Below are 21,539 nucleotides of genomic sequence, written 5' to 3'. Positions count from 1 at the left end.
CGGGCCTTCAGGAGCGAGCTGGGCTTCCCCCCACACCAGCAACTTGTGACCCTAGGAGCGCTGGGCAGCTGAGCCCAGAGGGTCCTTCACAAGCCCGCCTTCCAAGGCACAGGGACCTGCATCATCTCCAAGTACCCATGGCAGAAGAGGAGGCCATCCTCAAGGTGACCAGGGACCTGAAAGGTGAGTGTGTCCCTGGGACCGAGTTGCACAGGGTTCTCGGGAGCATCTCCCCCAGAGGCCTCTCTCCCTGGTATCTAATGTCTGGCATCCTCTGGCAGCTGCTGTCTCCGCCATCCTCCAGGGCTATGGGGATGGGCAGCGGCCGGTGACGGATGCCAGCGCTGAGCTGCACAGACTCTGTGGCTGCCTGGAGCTGCTGCTGCAGGTGGGACCCCTCCCCTCCCCAATGACAGGAGGGCATTCCAGATGCCAGGGAAGACCACTGTCTCCTCAGTCGGCAAGTCCTCCCCGACATCTTATATCGCTCCCGGAGGCCGTCCTTGGAAGGGAAGTGAGGCAAAGTGAGGGGGTGGGGGGAGTAAGCACCAGGAGCTGGGGGCAGCCGTCCTGTTTGGAAGTGTAAAACTTCAGAGGCAGGATGTCCTGGGACCAGCACTTCATGCTGCTAGTTAGAGCCCAAATCATATCTACCCCTAGCTGGGTTGTTTTGTTGCTACTCTTTTGTTTTGTTTTGTTTTCTGTTTTGGGACTTAAGTATTTACTATATGCCAAGCCAAGTCCTTTGTTTGCCCCACCTCTCTCCTTCCTTCCTTCCTTTTTTCCTTTCTTTCTTCCTTTCCTTCCTTCTTTTCTTTTTTCCTTTTTTTTATGGACTAGGGATTGAACTCAGGGGCGTGCTACCTCCAAGCTACACCCCCAGCCCTATTTTAGTTTTTATTTTGAAGCAGGGTCTCAGTAGGCTGATGAGTCTCACTACTTGCTGAGGCTGTCCTTGAACCCGAGACCCTCCTGTCTCAGCCTCCTAAGTAGTGGGAGTACAGGTGTGCACCTCCGGGTCTGGCTTGCCGCCCCTTTCTTAATCCTCATTCTAACCCTCTGCGGTGCTGGATGACCTCCCCGGGCACACAAAGCATCCCTCCCACTCCTCTGACTTCACCTCTTCCAGTGTGCTACATTCTGGCTGCAGTCAGCCACACCTACAGCATCCTCCCGACCTTCCAGAGCACACAGTGCCCCCCGCCCCGGAGCCACGCCAGCCCCCGCACCCAGAATGCCATCCCTCCGTGGTTTACATGGCACGAGTTCTCATTTCCTTCAAGTCTGGCCACTCTGATTTAAAATGTTACTATACATCTCACAGAGGACACATATCTATTCTCTTTCCTTGTTGACTTTATTCGCCACCGCCATCGCCGCCTTCACACGGTCTGTTTTACTCAGTTTGCTCACTGTCTAACTCCCCCTCCATGAGGGCAGATTGTTCATTGCTTTGAACAGAACCTGATACATAGTAGGTGTGAATGAATGAATGAATGAATGAATGAATGAATGAATGAATGAAAACACTGAAGCTCAGAGAGACCAAGCATCTCGCCCTTGGTGGCCCAGTGAGCGGCAGAGCCTGGACTTGAGGCCGGGTTTGCCAGCAGGAGCGCTTTCCTCTCCTGCCTGCTGCTCGTCATGCGGGGTGCATGTTAAGTTCTAGAAGGAAGCATTCCTGTACCTTCCTTTCCCTCATCTTGGCCCAGTTTGACCAGAAAGAGCAGAAGAGCTTCCTGGGGCCTCGGAAGGATTACTGGGACTTCCTCTGCACTGCCCTGCAGCGGCAGCGGAAGGACCCGGAGCAGACCCGCGCCATCCATTCTCAGGACAAGGTACCCAGAGCCGGGTGATGAGACGCCCAGCCTTAGAAGCATGCAGAGCCCAGGCCTTGGCAAGATGGCACTGGGGCAGGGTTGCCCGAAGTCCCACTCTCACCCATCCCTGCTCCCTGGGCCACAGACCCATCATCTGTCCTCATCCCTCCTTAGCCAGCCCTCGACACGCCTGCGCCACCCCATCCTGCCTCTGCCAAGTCCCAGGGCCCTCCTCACCACCACTAGCCCCAGTCTTCCCTCTCTGTGCTCTTGAAGCCCCCTGGGTCCTAACGCCTCCCTCTGTGTGCCCTGCAGCTGAAGACCCCTCTGGGCAGAGGCCGGGCCTTCCTCCGCTCCTGCCTGGCCGGAGGACAGCTGGCCGAGTCCCTGCAGCTCTGCCTCCTGAGCCCAGAGCTCACCAGGTGGGACATCTGGGACATCCTCCACAGGCACCCTGCAAGCCCATATCCCCCTTTACAAAAGAGCCCTCCTTCGCCCTACACAGGACTTTAACACCAAAGATGATCAAATGAGTCAGAAAGGAAAAGCCAGAACAGGGCAGAGGGGCGGTTGGAACCCAGGATGCTGGCACTGGTGCAGTGCTGGGGCCTCCTGTGCCCAAAGGGCCACACCCTCCCTAGGAGAGTCCCACACAGGTGCCATGGGGGCCGATTCTCAGAAGTCATGATGGCAATGGCACCAGGGTCAAAGGCCAAGGGCGCCAATGGCTATTAACGCAGGGAATGGTACGGCCCCCGGAGCCCTCTGCTGCGCCCCGACCTCTGGGAAGACATCATAGACTCCCTCTACGCTCTCAACGGGGTGGCCTTCAACTTGGACTTGCAGCGCCCAGACCTGGACGATGCCTGGCCCATGTTCTCAGAGTGAGTAGGCGCAGCAGGGAGGGAAGCCTCTTCTGTGATGGCTCCCAGGGCGCCAGGTATCCCAAGCTCTGAGCCAGCAACCTTGGTCTCCCTCTGAGTCTCCCTCCCCCACCCCTGAATCCCAACCCTCCACCTGCCTACTACATCCTCAGCATCATCTTGGGCTATTCAGCGACACTGCACAAAGAGCATGCTCAAGGCTGATTGGGCAGTGAGGGTGGAGGGTTTGAAGGATGAATGAATGGGAGATGATGGGAGGGATGGACGGACAGACAGAGAGCAGGAGGAATTTGGGAGAGCGGGAAGGGTGGTGGAATGAATGGTGGTTGGAAAGATGGATGTCCCCCACCTAAAGACCAGGCCCATGTTGGGGAGAGGCACAGGGTCCCCCACCTCTGTCACTTTTAGGGCATGCTGTTCCAATTCCAGCCGGACCCCGGGAAGAAGACTCAGAAAGACCCAGGATTCCCTGAAGGTGCCTTTGCTCTGCCTCACTCGGAGGTGCCTCTTGCCCGTCTAGTTGGGACCCCACCCCTGGTTGAGCAGTAACTGGGCCTCCTGCTCTGTGTGTACAGTGAGCCCCACAGGACGGGCACAGAAAGAAGCCCATGTGTGGATGGGCTGGGCGCCTGGGCAAGGCGAGGGCTGCCGTTCCTGGTGGTGAGGATTTCAGGGAAGGAGAGAGGATAGGACCACCTATAAGAGCCACTGGGACCAGGGAGAAGGAGCAGCCTTCCTTCCCCAGGTGACCAGAAGCTTGCAGGAAACAAACCAGGGGCCATCTCTGCTCGGCATTCCTTCAGTTCAGCTCAGGGAATGACCAGAAAGCCAGGTCGCCCGGCTTAGCACCCAGCTCCTTGCTAACCATGGTCCTTGGGCAAGTCACCGGTCCTGTCTCCTGGGGTAATTGTGAGGATGAATGACCTGGGCATGGTGGCACACACCTGTGATCCCAGGACTTGGGAGGCTGAGACAGGAGGATCTCGGGTTCAAAGCCAGCCTCAGCAGCTTAGTAAGCCTCTCAGCAACTTAGCGATATCATGTTTCAAAATAAAAAATAACATAGGGCTGAGGATGTTCAATCGTGAGTGCCCAAAAAACAAAAAGCATGTGTGGCTCAGAGCAGGGCTCCGGGCCTCGGGCTCACTCCACGGCAGCGTGTGGTTATCGTCATCGTGGTTATTATCATTCCACAAGCACCTTCTGCTCACCCGTCAGCTTCCAAGCGCCAGGTACAGATGCTCTCAGGACTCGGTCTCTGACTTAGAGGAATTCAAGGTCTGTTCAGGAAGACAGATCCCACAGGAGCACACCACAGCGCATGCCAAGTGCGCGGTCAGCCTCTGGATCTGTGTGTTCTGCACCTGTGGATGCAACCGTTGGCAGATAGAAAGTATTTAGGAAAAACATTGCCTCTGAACTGAACCTGTACAGACTTTTTTCTTGTCATTATTCCCTGAACAATACAATAACCATTCACAGCCTTCATATCATGAGAGAGATTTCCAGTAATCTAGAGCTTGCTTAAAGCATGTGAGAGGATGTACATAGGTTAGCTGCAAGTACCATGCCTTTTTATATGAGGGACTTGAGCATCCATGGATTTGGTACCTAGTTGGGATCCTGGAACTTCCCTGAGTGCAGAGGGACAACGTAGTGTGGTACAGCATGGGCAGAGGACATGGGCGCCCAGAGAGAGCTTCCTGAAAGAGGTCACTCCGCTGGGTGTCAGTCTCTTGTGATTTCATCACAATTACACAGCCAGGGATTATTAATGTCATTTTGCAGATGAGAAAGCTGAAACACAAAGTCCAGGTCATGAGACGGGATTAAAGGAGAGGCATGGGAGGAGGTTAGGGGGACCTGATCAATGCAGGTGAAGGAGGGAGAGGATGCAGACCGCAGGCAGGGAGGAAAGGGCGTTGAGACACCCCTCTGTTCCCCCACCACATCAAAGCTGGGCTCTCAGACCATCTGGGTTGCTGCAGAAGTTACTGCTGGCCTGAGAAATCAAAATCTCCCGTGGAAGGGCCTGGGAATCTGCATATGTAGAAGCCTGTTAGATTAGGGCTGTGGCCTCTCCAGGAACCATGTCAGTGAACTGATGCTGGGGTGACAGGTGGGTTTCTCTGCAGACCTTAGCAGCCTCTGGAGACCCCAACGGAGTCCAGCTGAAGGAGCCACACACCAGTCGGCCCGGCTGTCCACCAGACACACCCAGAGAAGAAGTCCAGAAGAAGAAGAAGGCTGGACTCCCCAGGTCCCAGCACCCCATGCATCTGCCCTCCTTTTTAGAAAAGAAGAGAGAAGATTCCAGGAGCCTCGGTTCCCCCCAAAGCACTTGGGAACCAGAGAGGAATGAGCTTCAGCTAGACCTGGAGGAGGAGGGAGCCCTGAGGACTGGGAAGTTCCCAGAGAGCTCAATAGCCAGCAACCAGCCACAGACAGAGGGGGGTGGGGAGGCCAAGGAGGTGACAGCAACGGAAGCTGGTGGCAGAGGGGGGCTGCTAGGGGCAGAGGCTCAGAGAACAATAGAGCAGGTTCATGATGAGTGGGGCAATGTCCAGAGGTTGCCAGCCTCCAGTCCCAAAGTGATGGCAGAGGAGGCAACATCAGAAGGCAGGTGGGGCTGGGAGGGGCCTCACATCCCCGGGGAGTTCTGGGTCCTCCAGGGCCTGGGAACAAAGGAAGGCTGCACCACAGAAAAGCCACCAGAGCAAACAGGAGGGACCAGTGCAGCAAGGAGGGAGGACCAAGCAGAGGTGGCCCTGCAGGATGTGGTCAAGGTAAGAGCAATTGGCCTTGGACCTGTCTAGTTTCCCCTCTCTAACCCGGCCCATAAGCAGGGGTGCCCAGCAGTCGTATGGAGGCCATTCCAGCCCACAGACCAGTTTTATTGGCCTGCCCAGGATTATCCAGGGATGCCTCTTGAAAGCCATGCATTCTTCTGTTCACCACAGTCCCCACCTCTCCCTATTGCCTCACATCAGACTCACTTTATACTGCATACGCCCTGCATGGTTTGGTTGACATTTGAGTTTGAGATCCTATTCTTCTCAAATTCTGTATCGCCTCAGGTCTCTTCCCAGTATCTGAGCTCCGCTGCTGCAGACCCCACCACCCAGCCACTCTTAGAGATGCTTATCCCCAAGGTCACCCAAGGTTGTCATCCATTCCACCTGCAGCTCATCCTCCCTAGCCAGAGTCATTCGAGGTGCTTGAGCTTTGTAATTTCTATCCTTCAGTGAAAAAGGGAATGGTGGCTCCAGGCTCACCCAGCTCCCAGTACTGTCCCCTGCACTACCCTCTTCCCAATGGGCAGCCTGGGGCCTCATAGGGATGCTCCTTAGGCCAGCCCCAGGGCTGGGGTCTCTGCCCTCCTCCCTCAGCCTCCTTTTCCCCCTTCCATCCTCCAGACCCTCAGACATGGCCTCCAAGAGGCCCAGGAACAGGCCCAGCGCCAGGAGCAGCTGCGGAAGGTGCAGGAGGGGGAGCTGCAGGCGCTCCAGGAGCAGCTCCGCTGGTAACCTTGGCAACATTCCTGCTCACCTGGCAACTGTGGGGTGCTGAGCCAGTGCCCTGCAGACCCTGGCTCCTCATCACAGGGGCTCCCTAGGCCTCCAGCCCCTCCCCCACCACCCTCCCCTGGCCTCCTGCTGGGCCACCCTCTGCCCTCTGTCTCCTCTGTTCCCTACCTCAACACTCCCCGCATTTCTTTCTGTCTCTACTTTTATTCTGCCTTTCATCTACTTGTTCTACAATCCGCCTTTCATCCTCTGATAATCACAACATAGCTATCATGTGCCCAGCATCTACTACCTCCAGACACAGGTACAGGCGCTTTCTCATAGCAACTCCAAAGGGGCTCTATAGAGACGCCCCTTTTCTAGATAAGCCAGCTGAGGCTCAAAGAGGCAACGGAATGCACCCAGCACCCTCTAGTTGGCAGAGGAACTGATATTCAAACACTGCACTGGATTCCCCAGCCGTGAGCTTGAACACTGCCCCAGCCAAGACCCCCAGCGCATCCATCCTTGGTCTCCACTGGCAGCAGACGTCCCCTCTCAGGGACAGAGAATCCATGGGTGCTCAAGTCCCTACAGAGAACATGTGCCAGGTGGCTCTCCACCTCTGAGCTACATCCCCAGTCCCTCTAGGCCCTTATATAGAATGGTGTAGGATTTGCTTTAAATCATTTCTAGGTTACTTATAATACCTAATACAATGTAAACACTGTGTAACTAGTTGCTATGCTATACCATTTAGGGGAAAAGGACAAAAAGAAAGTCTATGCATGTTCCCAACAGACACAGTTTCTTTTTCAGACACAAATTTTTTTCAAAACATTTTCATTCTTTGGTGAGTTGACCTCACAGCACAGGACCCACAGATTTGGAGAGCCGATTCTCCCTCAGCTCTCTGCCCCCTACCCTACAGCCTCTCCCCAGCCAGCAGCTCCTCATCCTGCCACTGCATTGAGATCACGACCCAGAGAAAGCTGTCACAGTCCTTCCCTCGCAGTCTCTCACAGTCCTTCCCTCGCAGTCTCGTAACGCTTCTCTCTCTCTCTCTCTCTCTCTCTCTCTCTCTCTCTCTCTCTCTCTCTCTCTCTCCCTCCTTCCCTCCCTCCCTCCCCCCCTCTCTCTCTCCCTCCCTCTCTCTCCCTCTCTCTCTCCCTCCCTCCCTCCTCCCCCTCCTCCTCCTCCCTCCTCCTCCTCCTCCTCCTCCTCCTCCTCCTCCTCCTCCTCCTCCTTCTTCTTCTTCTTCTTCTTCTTCTTCTTCTTCTTCTTCTCTCTCTCTCTCTCTCTCTCTCTCTCTCTCTCTCTCTCGGGATGGAACCAACCCAGGGCCTCACACGTGCCGCCGGGTAAGTGCTTTACCACTGAGTTACACCCCCCAGCCCTTTTAAGTTTTTATTTTGAACCACGGTCTTAACTAAATTGCCCATGCTGGCCTCAAACTTGAGATCCTCCTGCCTCAGCCTTCTGAGTAGCTGGAATTATAGGTATGCACCACCATTCCTGGCTTATAATTTTAAAAAAGATCTCCGGGGGGGGAAGCTGACATAGGAATAGCACAGGTTTCAGCAAGACTCTCAGTAACCTAGTGAGACCCTGTTTCAAAACAAAACTGTGGATATAGAATGGAGATAGAATGCCTCTGGGTTCAATTTTTGTACCACAAACCACACACGCGCACGTGCACGCGCGCGTACACACACACACACACACACACACACCTCCAAAGGCTGGGAATGATGGCACATGCCTGTAATCCCAGTACTTGGGAGGCTGAGACAGGAGGATCAAAGGTTCAAAGACAGCCTCAGCAACATTGTGAGACTCTCAGCGACCTAGAAAGACCCTGTTTTGTGTGTGTGTGTGTGTTTTTTAAGTGGGGGCAGCTGAAGTAGCTCAGAGATAAAATGCCCCTGGCTTCAATCCCAAGTGCCAACAACAAACAAACAAAGAAATCCAACAACCACCTCTGGAGCCAGGCCTGGGAGTGCAGACTTGTGATACCCATACTTGGAAGGCTCAGACAGAAGGATCACAGGTTTGAGGACAGCCTCAGTAACTTAGCAAGACCCCCTTTCAAAAGGAAAAATAAAATAGGGCTGGGGCAGTAGCTCAGAGGTAGACTGCCTCTGGATTCAACCTCCATTACCAAATTAAAAAAAAAAAAAAATCTGGCCGGGTGTGGTGGCACACACTTGTAATCCCTGCACTTGGGAAGCGGAGACAGGAGGATCGCGCAGGTTCGAAGCCAGCCTCAGTGGCTTAAGAGACCCTGCTTCCAAATAAAATATAAAAAAAATAGGTATGGAAGTGTAGCCTGGAGATAGAAGGATTCCATCCCCAGTACCACCAAAAAAAGAAAAAATAAATCAGCCATGCTGATTCCCCTGAGTGTGACTCAGTCTCTTTGTGTCCCTCCTTGGGTGTCTGTGAGCCTCAGTCTCCCCTCCTGCTTCTGTCTCCCCCCAACATGTCTGACCCTCCCCTGGCCCAGAGACACCAGCCCAGCCCCCAGCAGAGCCTGAGTCTCAGTGATTCACACTGAATCACGGGGAAGTCTATTGACTGTCTGCTTGCAGGCAAGATGGCGCAGGAGCCCCGAAACCCAGACAAGCCCTGGGCACCTCCACCCTACCCTCAGCTCAGGCTTTAGTCAGCAAATATTCCCGATTCCCACCCTAAGTGAATGTGGGAGCCTTGGCCACCCAGGGACCTTCAATAGAATCAAGAAAGGCTCGTGGAGCAGCTGGAGTCTGCCCTACTGGGATTCGTGCACACTAGGCCAGCGCTCTGCCACTGAGCTGCCTACCTCTCCAGCCCCCGACCATGTTGAAAAGGCATGGAGCTGGACTGTGGGTGAGCAGGGCTGGGCACAGGCAGACCAGACAGGAGGCCACTGCCCTGGCCGAGGGACAGGAAGGTCCTCAGGCCAGGCTGGTAGCAATGGAAGGGCAGCAGCTGCTGCTTTATGGGTAATTCTGTGTGTGTGTGGTACCAGGGATGGAACCCAGGGACACCGTAACTCCGAGCTACACCCCCAGACCTATACTTTAGTCTTTCTTATTATTTGAAACAGGGTCTCACTGAGTTGCGAAGTGCCTCACTAAGTACCTGAGGCTGTCCTCCGGTCTCAGCCTCCGGAATGCTGCAATTACACGTTATGGCTAAAAAAAATTTTTTTTTTTTTTGCAGGTCTGGGGTGGAACCCAGGGGCATTTGACCTCTGAGCTACGCCCCTGCCCTACTTTTTATTCTTTATTTTGAAACAGGGTCTCACAAAGTTGCAGAGGGCCTCACTAATTAGCTGAGGCTGTCCGTGAACCGCGATCCTCCAGTCTCAGCCTCCCGAATGCTGGGATTACAAGCGTGCGCCACGCCTGGCTCACGTTATGGGTAAATTTTGAAGCAGGGCTTCCTGAGGGATTGGATGTGGGGTCTGAGAAAAAAATCAGGAGTCAAAACTGACTGAGGCCTGACGGGATCAGCCGGAAGGCTAGAGTCACCATTAGCCGAGGCAAGGGCGGCCGTGGTGGGACAGGTTTACAGGAAAGTTCAGGAGCTTCGCGAGAATGTAGGAAGAGGGGCGTGTTGGCTAGTGCCGCTAAAGGAACGCTCCAGGGTGGGCCTGTTTCAAGTGAGTGACTTCTGCGGAGTCGCCCTTAGGTGTCAAATGCACACGATGATCCGCTCAGTGGTGTGTGCTCCAGCGGCAGGAGCAACCCCTCCCCTGCAAGGGGGCTCCCATCCAGGCAGAAGCCCCCCAGTTCTCACGCCTGCCGAGCTGTCACCCCAGAACCCAGCCCTCCTTCTGTGCAGGTGTCAGGAGGAGAGAGCCCAGCTGCAGGCAGAGCTGCAGCAGAAGCAGCAGCAGGCCGACAGGAGGGCCGCCGTCCACCAGGAGGAGCTTGCAAGGCAGAGGGACCTGGTCCAGGCCATGAAGAGGAGGGTGTTGGAGCTGATTCAGTAAGGATGGTGATGGGGGGGACTGGGGTGCAGAAGGGATGCAGAGGCCAAGCTTAAAAACTCTACCCAAGCCGGGTGTGGTGGCGCACGCTTGTAATCCCCACACTTGGGAGGCAGAGACAGAAGGATCACGCAGGTTCGAAGCCAGCCACGCTGGCTTAAGAGACCCTGTTTCCAAAAAATAGGTCTGGGAGTATAGCCCGGAGGTAGAAGGGCTTCCAGGAACCCCAGTACCAAAAAAAAAAAAAAAAAAAAAAAAAAACCACACACACACACACAAAAAAACTCTACCCTGGTAACCACCGTCAAGCAGAGCCCTAGACCTTCATGTATGCAAACTCATTTCCTTCTCTTGGCCACCCCTGATGTTAACCCCATTTTACAGATGAAGAAACTGAGGAACAGAGGGGCTGGCTTGCTCACCAAGGACACAGAGAATATAAATTGCAGTCTTCTGACAGCACCTTCCATGGGAGAAAGAGGAAAAAACACAGGGCTTAAGCAGCAGGCAATTATGTGTCCTGCACCTACCCCCCCACTGCCCTTCAGACACCAGGGCTGGCGGGCCCACCCGGGCAGCTGTCCCAGGCTCCAGAGGCCTGGCCCAATTCCCAGCCACTAAGCTCGTGGAGAGATGCTCGTGCCCTCCAGCCTGGTAGGGGGAGAATTCACCTGTATGTTATCCTTTCTTGTAGTTCAAGAACCAGGAGACTATCTGACTCAGTTCCATTAAAGTTAGAAGGGTGCAGTCAGACATAGTGGTACATGCCCATAATCCCAGGACTTGGGAGGCTGAGACGGGAGGACCACAGGTTGCAAGCCAGCCTCAGAGAGTTAGCGAGACCCCGTTTCAAAGTCAAAAATTTTAAAAGCGCTGGGGGTGTTGCTCAGAGAGGGAATGTCTCTGGGCTCAATCGGTGTGTGTGTGTGTGTGTGCGTGTGTGTGTGTGTGTGTGTGTGTGTGTGTGTGTGTGAATGTCCCTGAATTCAATCCCTGTGTGTGATTGTGTGCACTCATAAACGCATTCGAATAATTAGAATATTACTGGGAGGCCATCCAGTACTAAATCCTCTTTGGAAAAATACATTTTTTTTAACAATACTGGGAATTAAACCCAAGGGCATTCTACCTCCGACCTATACCTCTAGTCTTATTTTTTATTCTTTACTTTGAAATAGAGCCTCACTAAGTAGCCAAGGCTGGCCACAAACCTACCATCCTCCTGTCTCAGCCTCCCAAATACTGAGATCAAAAGCATGCACCTCAGTGCCCAGTAAAATACAAATATTAAAGGTGAAAAAAGGCAGAGATTGACCTAGAAAGGATGAACACATCATTTAAGGAATGAGATCATCCGAGGAAACTGTCTGCTGGGTGAGAAGAACGTGGTTATAAAGTTAAATACTCGCCTCACAGAAGAATATAAGGTAGCTAACAATAAAAGACACACACATGTGATTGTGAAGGAAAAATAGAAGATTAAGTGGAAGATATAATGGAAGACAAAATATATAGACACTGGAAGTATGAGTAATAGAGTCAGCATTAGAAGACAGCTCAGAGCATCTCCATAGCAGAATCAGAAAGGGAAAGAATCCATTCAGAGGAAAAATACTAGTGCATCAGGAGAAACACAGAATTTTCCTGATATTCAAGAAATTACTCACAGGTCTTCAGGCAGGGAAACTCCCCTAGCAGAAGCATGAAGAAGGAAGGTGGACCCTAACCTGGAAGAGGGGAGGAGGGGATGTGCCAGAGGGAGACTTGTGCATCTGAAGGCAGATGGACCACACCACGTCTCTCCTCCATCTTGAGTTCCCCTAAAATGATAGTAAAAGAGATAACAGAGATAAGGGAGGGGGACAGCTAGCCACAGATAAGAAAGTTCAGCTCAGAATGGATGAGTAAGTGAATACCGTGTGAAGCCCAAGTTAGACTTTCAAGTCCCGGAGATCCCAGGACACAGATGGGGAAGGAGGGTGGGGCATGAAGTCATTAGCATGGGGAGTCTGCAGGCCCTGCCCTCTACCTGCCTCCCCACCTGCAGAATGTCCAGCAGCCAGGGCCTGTCTCCCAGGCAAAAAATCATAAGGTCTTCTAGTCCCCAGTAAAGGCCAGTCTGTGTGGCATTTGGTAGTCTGGTTTACCAAGGGCTTCCTGCCAAGTGCTCCCCAAGGGGAAGTCACCTGTGCACCAACCTTGTTCAATGCCTGGAGCTCCATTCAGCTTCGATTTCCTCCTCCTCCTCCTCCTCCTCCTCCTCCTCCTCCTCCTCCTCCTCCTCCTCCTCCTCCTCCTCCTCTTCTTCTTCTTCTTCTTCTTCTTCTTCTTCTTCTTCTTCTTCTTCTTCTTTCCTTTTGTGTATGTATGGGAAGTGGATATTGTGGCTTGAACCCAGGAGCATTCTTCCTCCAAGCTACATCCCAACCATGTTTATTTTTTAAGTTTTGGAACAGGCTCTTGCTAAGTTGCTGACACAGGCCTCTAGCCTGCGGTCCTCCTCTCTCAGCCTCCCAAGTACTGGGATTACAGGCATGCAGCACCACAAGCAGCTTCTAGTAATGCTTTCTCTAGACATGTACAGAGCATCTAGGACAGAAAGGGGGTGGAGGATAGCGACAGCAGAGTCAGCTCCTATGAAATGAGGGGCCGTGAAAGCAACTATCAAAAGACAAGACATATTCTTGGAAATTAAAAACACGATTGCTGAACTAAAAAACAAAACGAAACACTAAGCCGGGCTTGGTGGCACATGCCTCTAATCCCAATATTTGGAAGACAGAGATAGGAGGATTGTAGGTTCAAAGACAACTTCAGCAAGTAGTGAGACTCTCGTCGGTCTAGCAAGATCCTATTTCAAAATAAAAACAAAATAGAGCTGGAGGTGTCGTTCAGAGGCAGAATGCCTCTGGATTCAATCCCTAGCACCACAGAAACAAAAAACAAACATTTTTTAAAAAACGCTAAAAGGATTGAAAGAAAAAGAAGAGAATTAAAAAAGCACATAGAGATGAAAATTATGAGAGAAACAGACATCAGGGAACCAGTCTAGGAGTTCCAATATCCTCTCCAACTGACAGAAGCTCCCAGAAAGGAGAATATGAAATGAAGGAGTTTGTCAAATTAAGTTCGACAAAAAATATATTTGTTTTTCTCATAGATATTTACATATATGAGAGAATTCCCAGGCTCTGGTGGATATGGACCTTCAGATTTAAAGATCTCACTAAGCTGGGTGTGGTGACACATCCTGGAATCCCAGTACTTAGGAGGCTGAGACAGGAGGATTCAGGATGGAAGACAGCCTCAGCCATTGGCAGATGCTCAACAACCTAGTGAGACCCTGTTTCAAACAAAAAATAAAAGGGCTGGAAATGCAGCTTGGAGATAGAATGGGTTCAATCCCCAGTGCCACATACATACATAAACAAACAAACAAACAAACAAATAAATAAGATCTCAGTAAGTCATTAGCATGATAAATGAAAAACAAAGCAAAAAAAACCCCATGATTTGGTACAACATTGTGAAATTTTAGTAAAACAGGATATTTTCACATTGTTTAGAGGAAAAAACATAAGCCACTTATAAAAGTAGAACCCAATCCATGTTAAGAGTCCATGGTTTAATACTTGCAAAATTCTGAGAAAAAGCCAGGCATGGTGGCGCCCGCTTGTAATCCCAGTACTTGGGAGACTGAGACCAGAGAATCGCAGTTCACAGAGAGCCTCAGTTACATAGTGAGGCCCTTTGCAATTCAGTGAGACCTTGTTTCAAAATAAAAGAATAAAAAATAGGGCTGGGTGTGTAGCTCGGGTAGAATGACCCTGGGTTCAATCCCCAGAATTAAAAAAAAAAAAAAAAAAAAAACATCCTGAGAAAAGCTGACTTGCCCTAGAATTCTGGGTCCAGCCAAACCTTGAATTAAAGGGAAAGGTGAAGAAAGATAATTTTCAGGCAGACAGGTCTCAGAAAATTCACCTCCCACACAACCCTTTTAGGAAGTTAGTTGAGGATATGCTCCAGAAAAACAAGGAAGTAAGCCAAGAAAGAAGATGTGGAATTCAGGAAACAACACATCCAGCCTAGGAAAAAAGAAAAGGGAATTCCCAGGAAGGCAAGTGGGCAGCAGGCTCAGGAGCAGTCAGTCCAGCTCGTCCAGAGGGATTGAGGGTCCCAGGAAGAAGGTGTCTGGGAAAAGGAGAATCAGGAAAATACTTGATGTGATGAGTAATCTGGGGGGGGGGGAATAATCTGTAAAAGGCAAAAAATACAAAGTGTAAAGAAAACCAATTAGAATCCCCCAGAAAAACAAAAGTGTCTCAAGAAGAGAAAAACAATACCTGAGTGCAATTGTGCACACCTCTAATCTCAGCTACGCAAGAGGCTGAGGCAGGAGGATTCCAGGTTCAAGGCCAGCTTCTGCAACTCGGCCAGACCCTAAGTAATAAATAAAAAGGGCTGAGGAGGCCAGGGATGGTGGCATATGACCATAATCCCAATACGTTGGAGGCTGAGATGGGAGGATTACAGGTTCAAGGATATCCTCAAAAATTTAGTGAGGCCCTCAGCAACTTAGCAAGACTTTTTTTCCAAATAAAAAATAAAATAGGGTTGGGAGTGTAGCTCAGAGGTAGAATGTTCCTAGGTTCAATCCCTAGTACCACTAAAAGAAGGAGGGCTGGGATTGTAGCTCAGTGTAGAGCATCTGCCTAGCATGCGTGCTATAGACATCTAAAGCCTTCCGCCTGGGGGCCTCTGTAACCAGGAGCACACCTCAGAGGAGGGGAACAGGTTTGTTTTTTTGTTTGTGTGTGTGTGGTGTTGGGAATGGAATCCAGGGCCTCCACATGCTAGGCAAACACTCTACCACTGAGCTAACCCCAGCCTTTTTTACACTCTGAGAAAGTCTCACAAAGTTGCCCAGGTTGGCCTCAAACTTGCCATCTTCCTGCCTCAGCCTCAGCCTCTCGAGTAGCTGGGATTACAAACGTGTACTACTACACCTGGAGGAACAGTTTGTTTGTTTGTTTGTTTGTTTGTTTGTTTGTTTGTGGGTTTTATTTGGAGGTTTTGGGTAGTAGTTATTGAACCCAGGGGCATTCTAGCTCCGATCTACCCCCCAACACTATTTCACTATTTCTTTATTCTGTGTGTGTGTGTGTGTATGTGTGTGTGTGTGTGTGTGTGTGTATGCGCACACATGCGCACATGTATACTTGCATGTGTGTGTGTGTGCGTGCGTGTGTGTGTGTGTGTGTGTGTGTGTGTGTGTGTGTTACCAGGGATGAAACCCAGGGGCATTCTACCTCCAAGCTATACCCCCATCCTATTTATTTATTTATTTATTTATTTATTTATTTATTTATTTTTGCAGTACTGAGAATGTAACCCAGGGGCATTCTACCTCTGAGCTACACCCCCAGCCCTATTTTTTATTCTTTATTTTGAAGCAGGGTCTCACTGAGTTGCAAAGGACCTCACTAAGTATCTGAGGCTGTCTGAGAACCATAATCCTCCCGTCTCAGCCTCCCAAATGCTGAGATTACAAGCATGCTCCACCACTCCTGGCCCTATTTTTTATTCTTTATTTTGAAACAAGGTCTCACTGAGTTGCAAAGGACCTCACTAAGTCACAGGGCCTCACTAAGTAGCTGAGGTTGTCCTCAAACCACGAACCTCCTTTATCAGTCTCCAAATGCTAGGATTACAAGCATGTACCACCACGCCTGGCTTATTCTTTATTTTATTTTATTTTATTTTATTTTATTTTATTTTGTACTGGTGATGGATCCCAGGGGCATTCTACCTCCAAGCTACACCCCCAGTCCTGCTTTTTATTCTTTATTTTGAAACAGGGTCTCACTGCGTTACAAAGGGCCTCACTAAGTAGCTGAGGCTGTCGGTGAACCAGGATCCTCCTGTCTCAGCCTCCTAATGCTGGGATTACAAGTGTGCACCACCGTGCCCGGTTTATTCTTTATTTTGAAACAGGGTCTCGTTAAGTTGCAGAGGGCCTCACTAAGTAGCTGAGGCTAGCCACGAACCTGAGATCCTCCTATCTTAGCCTCCCAAACACCGGAATTACAAGCATGCGCCACCATGCCCGTTTCTTAATAATGGGTCAGGCTGAGTTGGTGAGGGAGAGCTGGGTGTCACCATCCAGCTCCCCCAAAGCTAAGGACTGCCTGGTCTCACCTGTGTCTCTCTCCTTGTTTGTTCATCTCTCTCCTCGTCTGTCTGTCTGCCTCTCTCTCTCTCTCTCTCTCTCTCTCTCTCTCTCCCTCTCTCTCTCTCTCTCTCTCTCCCCCCCCCCCTCTGTGCGTGTCTCCCTCTCTGTCCTTTGTTTCTGCATCTTTCTCTCCCTCTGTATTTATCCACCCTCTGACTTCCTTTGTCTCGGTCCCCTGTTCCTTTCCATCTCTGTGTCTCTCTTTCTGTCCCTGTCCTGTTTCTGTTTTTGACTCTGTGCGTATCTGTGCACCTGCCTGTCACCCTCCCTGTCTGTCTCTCCCTCTTTCTCTGCCTCTGTGTCTCTCTTTCTGCCCCTCTGCCCCATCACCTGGGCCGTTTCCACCTTCCACCTCGGGCCTGTCCGCCAGTGAGAAGGACCGCCAATGGCAGAGGCTCCAGCAGCTGTCTTCCATGGCCCCCCGGGGCTGTGTCGGCTGCGGCAAGGTCTTCAGTCGATTGTCTCGGCGCTACCCCTGCAGGTAACGGGCAAGGCGCAGCCCCCTTCATGTGGGACCCCAGTTTCCAGCAGCCCATAGCCACCTCCCCACCCCAGGGAAGGAAGGTACAAGGGCACTGAGTGTTTATAAAAGGCCACTCGAGACTGGCCGCTCAGCCACCCCAGCTGGCTTCCGACACTAAGCAATAATGAATAGGAACAGTGGGGAGGTCCAGAGATGAGTGGAGTCCTGGACCATGCTACTGTGTGACCTCCAAAGAGAAGAGGGTTCCTGTAAGGGGGAACTGCTTCCCTCACCAAGAGGGAGGGCGTGGGCATCGGGAGAACCTGCCCCTTGGAGTGAGGGCTCCCGGGGCTCAGGCATCAAGAAACCCTTTAGGAAAAGGGAGATTTCCAGACTGAGGGCTGCCTGCTGGGAGATGAGAAACTCAGGCGTATGGAAGGATGCTGAGACTCATGACTCCAGCACACACCCAGGTGCTCCCTGGCCAGCTGCACAGGCTGCCCCAGGTTTCCCTGTCTCTGCTCCCCAGGCTCTGTGGAGGCCTGGTTTGCCATGCTTGCTCTGCAGACTACAAGAAGAGAGAACGCTGCTGTCCAGCCTGTGCCCAGGGCGGAGAAGCCCAGGTCACCTGACCCAGACCAGTGCAGGACATGGCCACCCTCCACCTACCCACCCCACCAGATCCCTTCCCTCCCTCTCTTCCCAGCCCTCTGGTCCATCCAGCCACACCTTCCAGAAGCTAGAGAACTAAGGCAACAGCACCCGGTGGGGGGCAGAAGGAGCAGGGCTAGAGTCGCAGACAGTTCTAGCCCTTCATCCAGCACCAGTGGTCAAGCAGGGCAGCCGAGGCTGTGTGTAGGGGAGGTGCCCTCCCGCCCCTCTGTAAAATCCCTTGAGGCTCAGCAAGCCCATGACCATGGATGAGAGCCCAGGACCCTGACCATTTCCCTGCACATCTCCACAGCCCTCCTCACCTCCCTCCCCGACCCCAAGTTCATGAGAAATTCCTATCCCATCTGCCGCAGGGATCTGTGTTTGATTCTTTTTTACTTTTAACAGATTTATTGAGGTGCAATTGGCATGTAATAAACATGACATAGGCTTGATGAGTTTTGACTTTATTCATTTGTGAAGCCATCACCTGCTTATATACAAATCGATGAGACCCAAAGTTTCCTTATCCCTGTTTGCAACCTCACTCCCTCTGCCCACCCTCTGCACCCAGGCAGCCACTAACCCTGCCTCCCGTCACCTCAAACATACTGCGTATTCTAAAATATGACGTAAATGAGATTATACCGTATACACTCTCTGTTGTCTCCCTTCCTTCATTCAGCACAAGTATTTTGAGATTCTTTCGAGTCATTGCATATCTCAGTTGTTCTTTTCTGCTGTTGAATAGCGTTCCGTTGTGTGTATAGGTAGCAATTCGTTTATGCATTCACCTGTTGCTTCATATTGGTGTGTTTTCCAACTAGGAACTATTACAAATAAGGTTCCTCTGAGCATCTGTGCACAAGTCTTTGTAGAGATATGTGTTGTTGTTGTTGTTTTGGGGGGGAACGCCTAGATATGAAGTGGCTAAATGGTAAATACCTAGAAATGAAATGATGCGTATATATTTAACTTTTAAGGAACTGTCAGGCCAAGCATAGTGGCACATGCTTATAATTCCAGTACTTGAGAAGCTGAGACAGGAGGATCACAAGTTCGCAGCCAGCTTCAGCTACTCAGTGAAGCCCTCCACAACTTAGTGAGACCCTGTTTCAAAATAAAGAATAAAAAATAGGGTTTGGGGTGTATTTTGGAGGTAGAATGTCCCTGGGTTAAATACCCAGTACTGGGGGGGGGGAGTCTAACTACAGCTGCCCCTAAGTATTTAGGGCAGATTGATTTCTCAATTACCAAAATCCAAGGACACTCAACTCCTTTACATAAAATAGTATAATATTTGCATGTAAACTACATCTTCCTATATACTTTAAATTACATCTAGATTATTTACACCCAATATAGTGTTAATGCCATGTAAACGGTTTCTATAGTGTGTTGCTTAGGGAATAGTAACAAAAAAAAATGTCTGTGCACATTCGGTAGAGATGCAATTTCTTTTTTTTATTTTTTATTAGTGTATTGTAGTCATACATCTCAAAGTGGTACAAGATGGTGGAGGCGTACATGCACACATCACCCAATTAGCCCTTACCCAATTCCCGCCTCATTACCTCCCCCTCCCTCCTTCTCATGTCTGGCTTAGTGATTGACATTGATATGTTTGCTAAAGTGATCATTTGCATCAGAGATTTTCCCTCTTCCCCTCTCTCATCCCCTCAGTTAGGTTGCCTTATTTGCTCGACTATAATATCTCCTTCTTCATCTAGAGTTCCTCCTATGACCCATTTTCTCCCTAGCTTCCGCATATTAGGGAGAGCATCTGATTTCTTATTTTTTGTGACTGACTAATCTCACTTAGCATAATGTCCTCCAGTTCCATCCATTTCCCTGTAAATGACGTAATTGTGTTTTTCTTTACGGCTGAGTAAAATTCCATTGTGTACATATCCCATAGTTTTGTAATCCATTCATCTGAAGATGAACATCTTGGCTGGTTCCATAGTTTGGCAATGGTGAATTGTGCAGCTGTAAACACAGATACGCTTACATTAGTTTGGTAGTTTGGTTTCCTTTCCTTAGGGTAGATACCCAGAAGTGGTATTGCTGGATCATATGGTAAGTGAGTTCCCATTCCTCTGAGGATCCTCCATACTGTTTTCCAAGTGGTTGCACTAATTTGCAATCCCACCAACAATGTATTAAAATTCCCACATCCTCACCAGCATTTGTTGTTTGTGTTTTGAATGATTGCAATTCTAGTTAGAATTAGGTGAAATCTCAGGACAGTTTTGATTTGCATCTCTCTGACTGCCAATGATGTTGAGCATTTTTTCATTTGACCACTTTTCATTTGGCCATTTGAATTTATTCCTTTGTGAAGTGTCTATTTAGTTCCCTCGCCCATTTTTTGATTGGGTTATTTGTTTTCTTAGTGCTGAGTTTCTTGAGTTCTCTGTATAGTCTAGATATTAGTCCTCGATTGGAGGAGTAGTTGGCAAAAATCTTCTCCCATTCTGTTGGCTCTCAGTTGAGGTTCTTGACAGTTTCCTTTGCTGTACAGAAGCTCTTCAGTTTAATGCAATCCCACATAATGATTCACCTTTTAGTTTCTTGTGCCTTTGAAGTCTAGTTGAGAAAGGTTTTACCTGTGCCTATGTGTTACATGGTTGAACCTATGCCCCCTTCAAGGGGCCTCAAGTTCTCTGGTCTAATTTCCAAATTTTTGATCCATCATAAATTTGATCCATCATGACTCTTGTGCAGGGTGAGGAAGTGGGATTTATTTTCATTTTTCTGCATATGGTTAACCAGTTTTGCCCACATCACTTGTTGAACAGGCTTTTTTCCAGTGTATGTTTTTGGCCCCTTTGTCAAAATTCAATTGGTTGTAAGTGTGTGGATTTGTTTCTGAGTGTTCTGTTCTGCTCCACTGGTCCATGTATCTGTTTTTGTGCCAGTGCCATGCTGTTTTTATTACTATGGCTTTGTAGTATAGTCAGGTATTGTAATTCTTCCTGCATGGTTTTTGTTGCTGAGAACTACTTTGGCTATTTTGGGGTGGTTTTTTTTTGTTGTTGTTGTTGTTCCAAATGAATTTAAGGACTGATTTTTCTGTCGGTGAGGAATGATCTTGGTAATTTAATGGGTACTGTGTTGAATCTGTAGATCACTTTTTGAAGTATGGCCATTTTGATGATATTTATTCTGCCTTTATTGGGATTTATATGTAACTTAATATCACAAAGAATTTGTTTTATGAAAGTAGCTGCACCTATGTTTGGGGCATAAATGTTGACTATTGTTATTTCCTCTTGCTGGATTGTTCCTTTTACCAGTAAAAAAAATGCTTTGTCTCTTCTAATAAGCTTGGGCTCGAAGTCTAACTTGCTTGATAGCATAGTTGATGCTCTTGCTTGTCTTTGTGCTCTGTTGGCATGGGTTACCTTGCTTCAGCCCTTTACCTTAAGTTTGTTACTATCTTTACTTGTAAGGTGTGTTTCTTGCAGGCAACAGATAGATGGGTTCTGGTTCTTAATCCTTTTTGCCACTTTATGTCTTTTTCTTGGGGAGTTGAGTCCATTTATATTCAGTGCAATTATTGAGAGAAGATTTTTTAATTCCTAACATATTGATATTTCGGTTTTTGGGGTTTTTTTTTTTTTTTTTTGTGTGTGTGTGTGTGTGTGTGTGTGTGTGTGTGTGTGTTTGCGGGTCTGGGATGGAACCCAGGGGCATTTGACCTCTGAGCTATACCTCCTGCCCTATTTTTTATTCTTTATTTTGAAACAGGGTCTCACTAAGTTGCAGAGGGCCTCACTAATTAGCTGAGACTGTCCACGAACCACAGTCCTCTGGTCTCAGCCTCCCCAATGCTGGGATTACAAGCATGTGCCACCACACCGGGCTCTGATATTTAACTTCTGTTCGAGGTAGTATTTGTTCTTCTTTGCCTAGTTGTTTTCTGGGTTGAAATTCTTGTTTCTCTGGTTCTGGCATTTATTACTTATTTCTTTTTTGCAGTTAATCTCTTTGAGTATTTTCTC

General features: G+C 49.7%; 1 protein-coding gene across 1 annotated transcript; it reads left to right on the top strand.

Annotated features, from left to right (window-relative positions):
- Positions 1-137: 137 nt before the first annotated feature.
- Positions 138-17,513, top strand: RUFY4 (RUN and FYVE domain containing 4; the record flags this gene model as incomplete). The annotated part of the gene is made up of 12 exons (XM_080689329.1): positions 138-183; positions 282-388; positions 1,713-1,838; positions 2,136-2,242; positions 2,561-2,704; positions 3,113-3,179; positions 3,862-3,936; positions 4,840-5,490; positions 6,121-6,227; positions 10,039-10,185; positions 16,789-16,899; positions 17,411-17,513. The coding sequence occupies 12 exons, from the start codon at positions 138-140 to the stop codon at positions 17,511-17,513; spliced, it is 1,791 nt and encodes a 596-aa protein (XP_080545455.1).
- Positions 17,514-21,539: the final 4,026 nt, after the last annotated feature.

Source organism: Muscardinus avellanarius, assembly GCF_963383645.1.
Source record: "Muscardinus avellanarius genome assembly, chromosome: 2".
NCBI lineage: Eukaryota > Metazoa > Chordata > Mammalia > Rodentia > Gliridae > Muscardinus > Muscardinus avellanarius.
The sequence above is the reverse complement of the archived record's forward strand: the minus strand, read 5'-3'. Positions and strand labels throughout refer to the sequence as shown.